Here is a 5,265-nt window from a genome sequence, read left to right on the forward strand (position 1 = left end):
CTAACAACGCCCTGAAGAGGAGGCACCATGTTCCTGAAAACTCATAGGGACCTGGGCTTGAGGAAGGCTTCTCCCTCTGGTCTCTCTCCTGGCCTCTCCCCCACCCCACCTCATTCTCAGGCCTAAGACAAGTCTGGAAACTACCTAGTCTCTGTGGGAAGGCCCTGCATGGGGCTGGACTCTGCCAAAGCAACCCCTCCCTTAGGGAACCTGTCTCTGGTCTCAATTGCCCTTCTGGCTTCCTGGAGGACTTGGGGGACGAGGACAAGTCCTACAGGCCTCAGCAACCCATGATTAAGGGAAACTTACATCATCTGCCAGAACTACCTGTCATAAAGCCAGGGGGAGAGGTAAGGCCTTTTTAAAGAAAGTCCAAATACCAGCAGGTGGAAGACATTGTTGCTATATTCATGAAGGGCTGGAGTTGTTTACAAAACATCTTGGATGACTCCCACTTGTCTCTTCTTTCCTGGGAGGGATCATTTCTGAGACCCTCCCAGGAAAAACACCTGGTGACTGGGGCCCTAAGATAGAGAATATATCAGCTTGTTTTTCTTCATTTTCTTCTATACAGCTGCTTTCTTTCTGAGTAGTTAACTGAGTCTGCAGAGCTCCTCATCTTCTTTCCTGAAGAGAACTCCCTGGCTTCTCTGCCCATGCCACAGTAAGTATTCTCAGGGCCCATCCATTGCCCTCCTGCTGCCATCAGCTCACACTCACCTTCACACAGGGTGCAGCTCATGCCCCTGAAAAGGGAAGCCTTGGGGGAAACACGTGTGGTGATAACACAGAGGCCTGCTTCCTCTCTGGGCCCCAGTGCCCTTGTCCCCCTTCCCAGATGAAGCCAGCCTGCCCTCTGGGACTCGTAGGAGAGAGTGTGAAGAGATTTGCTGAGCCTGGTTCACTGCCAGTTCTCGACACCAGCTTCATCAGGCAGCCTCGAACCTTCACTGCAGTCACAGTCCTTACTGAGCCTTTTCATCCCTGGGAGCAGGGAGGACTGAGGTGCAGTTCCAGAGCAGGGAGCTGCCCTAGCTCCGTGAGGAGAACCTGGGCTCATGACACAGCCCCAAGAATGGTGATGTGAAAGGGCTCCTGATGATGGGGATCATGGTGACCCTCTGAACACTCTGGATGTCTCTGGTTGGTCAGAGGTCATCCCAGAATCCCACTGATTTCAAGCAAGCTGTGCCTGTGTCCATGCAGGGACTGGCTGCAGCTGTTTGCTGCTCTTCTGTCCCTGGGTATAACTCACTTCTTTGGAGGGTATACCCCTGCCAAGGGCCTTATTCTCTGGGTGCTTCACATGGAAAGAAACATACCAGTGTGTGGATTGTTACATTCCTTGCCTATTCCTTCAAAACCAGGAGAAGTGTAGTCCTGCCACCAACCTAGCACCCGGCACTTGCCCTTATTCCTCCACTAAGTCATTGTGATTCATAAAAGTCGAGCTCTAATTCATCATGTTCACAAAGTCTCCCATGACTACTCTAGTTCATACTAGATAGAGCTTTCCTTCTCTGATATCCTATGGGCACTTAAACCATCACTTATTTGTTCGAGAAATATTGAATACCTACTACGTATGAAGTATTATGGTAAGTACAGCTATTGGAAAACTGAATCAGTCTTACAGAGAAGTAAGGGAGCTATGCTTTTAGAGTCATGACTTTGTTAGAAGGTAGACAGTGATAAGTTCCCTGAAATAATGTGTAGTTGTAGCTGAGGGAGGAAGAGAGGAGACAGGGAGGAAAGGAGGAGGGAGAGAGAGAGAGAGACAGACAGACAGACAGACTTTTGAGATGGAAGTGTTTCCACAAAGAATTCTTTCAGTAGCCAGTATTTGAGTTAATTGGCCTGCGGGAGTTAGAGGGAAACCTGTGCAGGAGGAGAAAATAGCATGAATAAAGGGGTAAAAAATCATGGGTTCACCATCTAATACTTGTGTGCAAATGGACCCTAAGTGGAAAACAGAAAGTAGTTAATTGCCCTTACATTATAGTAGTTACATATAATATATAATATATGTAAACAGCAGTTATCTATCCACTGACTTGCCAATTGGCAAGGCATTTATCTCTTTTCATTGATGACCTGGCCTGGGGAGCATCCTCCCACCATCTCACCAATCCTGTGCTCTTGGAATGTTAAGGCCCTTTTAGAGATCACCAGGTCCACCTTTTTATCCATGGAGGGCAGACTCTCATCGCTGCTCCCTTTGTAGGAGTCACTGGACTCCAGCTGCGTCCTATCTTCTGAATCCAGTGTATTCTCTGCTGGGAAATATCATTACTGTTAGTGAAGATGTAGCTCTGCTTCTTCCATGGGCAATAAAGATACATGTACAGTAATATATTTTGACCTGGAGTTTATTATAAGATGTGAAAATCTTAGCTCAGTCTGGCTCTGTATGTATGCACTTCCTTCATTGAGAATCTCTCCTTAGAGCTATTGGTCAATGTACCTATTGTGCCCAAGTTAAGGACAAGTGCAAGGCTATGCAGAAAATGAACTTTGCAATGCAGAAAAGAAACTGCCCTTAGCAGGACGCCACCCAAAGGTCATGGTACATTTTTAACTTGTGAAGCAGGTATCAGACACTGTAAAAAGAAAACATCATTTGATGAAGCTGCTATTCAAAGTCCAGTGTAAAGCCTTAATTGAAAACAAGATAGTGGCAATTTATTGACCAAGGGATTTTGAATTTGTATTTGAGAGTATGTCCCTCACCTTGGAGTAATGAACGTGACTGGAGTGTCTAATATCCACAGTTACGGGCATTAATGTATTTTTTCCCAAGTATTCTGACTCTTATAATAGGGAAACTATGGGAGGGACAAGTATTGGTAGTTTGGGGCATCTCAGCTGAGAGTTTTGGGATAATGGGAGGTCAGTGAGTGAGGTGTGGCTGGGTGTGAGGAAAATCATCACTTGGAGAGCTGCGAATATATCGGGACGCTCTGAGCAAAGGTGCTGTAAACCCTTATGTTGCGTAAATACACTGAGTCAACTGAGGCTTCTACACTGGGGTATTTCCTTACAGGTTCTCATGGAACAAGAATCCAGGGCAAATGGAACAGCTGTTACTGAGTTCATCCTGCTGGGCTTGGTGGAAACACCAGAGCTGTGGCCTCTTGTCTTTGTGCTCTTCCTCTCTGCCTACCTGGTCTCAGTTGGGGGCAACCTGAGCATCCTGGCTGCCATCTGGGTGGAACCCAAACTCCACACCCCCATGTACTTCTTCCTGGGGAACCTGTCAGTGCTGGACATTGGATGTATCACTGTCACTGTTCCCTCAATGTTGGGTCATCTCTTGTCCCACAAACGTTCAGTGCCCTATGGAGCTTGCCTCACACAGCTTTTTTTCTTTCATCAGTTGGCTGGTGTGGACTGCTTTCTATTGACAGCCATGGCCTATGACCGATTCCTGGCCATCTGTAGGCCCCTCACCTACAGCACCCGCATGAGTCAGACTGTCCAGAGGATTTTGGTGGCTGTGTCCTGGGCCTGTGCCTTTGCCAATGCATTGACCCACACTGTGGCCATATCCATGCTCAACTTCTGTGGTCCCAATGTCATCAATCACTTCTACTGTGACCTCCCACAGCTCTTCCAGCTGTCTTGTTCTAGCACCCAATTCAATGAGCAGTTGCTCTTTGCTGTTGGTTTCATAATGGCAGGTACGCCTGTGGCTCTCATTGTCACCTCCTATGCCCACGTGGCAGCTGCAGTTTTACGAATCCACTCAGTGGAGGGCAGGAAGAAAACCTTCTCCACATGTGGTTCCCACCTCACTGTGGTTTGCCTCTTCTATGGAACTGGTATCTTCAACTACATGCGTCTGGGCTCAGTCGAGTCTTCAGACAAGGATAAAGGGGTTGGGGTTTTCAACACAGTTATCAACCCCATGCTGAACCCACTTGTCTATAGCCTTAGAAACCCTGATGTGCAGGGTGCCCTGTGGAGGGTGCTCGTGGGGAAGTGGTCACTGACCTGAGCAGTGACAGGCTGATAGTGCCTCTCCTTTCCTGCTTTTCCTGAGTTGAGAAAAATTTTCCATGAGAGCAGTAACCTGGAGAAAGGATTATGAACCATTCATTTATAGATTCTGATGTTGGAAAAATTTGTGCGATGTATCTGTCTTGCAAAGAAATCCTACATAATTTATTCATTTACTTGGACAACAAATATTTGTTGAATTGCTTCTATGATCCAAAAACTCCTCTGGGGCACTGGTGAACATTCTCTGTACTTATGCAACTCACATTTTAATGGAGGGTGACAAAATAAATGAAATAAACACATATCATATTTGATACATCATATAATGATAAGTGCTATCTGAACAGGTAAGATAAGGGGAAATGAGGTTAGGATCTGCCCAGCAAGGCCCCCCATACCTGGCAAGTTGCTACCTTGTTTTCAGCTATGCTCACTTTCCAGGTAGCCTTGAAGCCTTGGAAACCTGGTAGCTCTGGGCAGCAGTAGCCTACAAGGAAGGACTATTTGTTTGATCGCAGCTTAAAAAACCACGAATGTCACTGTAAAGTATTCTTCTCATGGGAAATGGGAGATTCCTTCCAGATCAGGGTGTAGAAAGCTGTTTTAAATCAGTGCCAAGGATTATTCTACTCTATGGTTCACCTTTCACCTCTAGGAAAATCGGTTCCTTCTCTTTACTAACACAAATAATCCCATAAGTTGTTTAGGGGACAGATAAGATCTAGAGAGGGAACTAGCCCATTACATAAAAGCTACATCAATACATACATGGTATATCTGCAGGTCTAAAAAGGCATATTTCATCTCCACCCTCTGCCATATTTTTCTCCCTTATTAAGTGAGTCACCATTCTTGCATACACGATAAAGCCTTTGAAAGAGTAAGCATTATTACTCCTGTCAGGCCCTTAGAATTTTCACTGTAGGATGTCCATTATAACCTTCTCCTCCAAAGTTCTGCATTTCTCCCCCAACCTCTTAGTTCAGAGAGTATCCATAAATGTAGTCTGTGGGAGTGATGCCTCTTTCTGAATTTACTTAATTACACATCAGTACAGCTTCCACATAGAGGATTCACTCATCTTCAGTTCCTCCATCTTTCGATCATCCATTACCAATTAGTGTCTTTCTCCAGCCTCCTCTGGAAGGCTACCAACCTGTCCTGGCCATTCTGCTCTGATGTCCCTCTACTGTATCACTCCTTAACTGTCCCATGGCTACACCTGGAGCTTGGCTTCTCTGCGATCTCTTCTTGGAGCCAGGA

The 5,265-nt window shown here is 46.1% G+C and overlaps 1 protein-coding gene across 1 annotated transcript; it reads left to right on the forward strand.

Annotated features, from left to right (window-relative positions):
- The first annotated feature begins 256 nt into the window (after positions 1-256).
- On the forward strand, positions 257-4,313 carry LOC112308842 (olfactory receptor 3A2-like). The gene is made up of 3 exons (XM_045198808.2): positions 257-350; positions 575-664; positions 3,044-4,313. The coding sequence occupies exon 3, from the start codon at positions 3,050-3,052 to the stop codon at positions 3,995-3,997; it is 948 nt and encodes a 315-aa protein (XP_045054743.2). The 5' UTR covers positions 257-350; positions 575-664; positions 3,044-3,049; the 3' UTR covers positions 3,998-4,313.
- The last annotated feature ends 952 nt before the right edge of the window (positions 4,314-5,265 follow it).

The sequence above is a fragment of the Desmodus rotundus genome, chromosome 9 (assembly GCF_022682495.2).
Source record: "Desmodus rotundus isolate HL8 chromosome 9, HLdesRot8A.1, whole genome shotgun sequence".
NCBI lineage: Eukaryota > Metazoa > Chordata > Mammalia > Chiroptera > Phyllostomidae > Desmodus > Desmodus rotundus.

Coding starts and splice junctions, on each gene's coding strand:
- LOC112308842 (XM_045198808.2), top strand. CDS start 3,050: ATGGAACAAGAATCCAGGGCAAATGGAACAGCTGTTACTGAGTTCATC.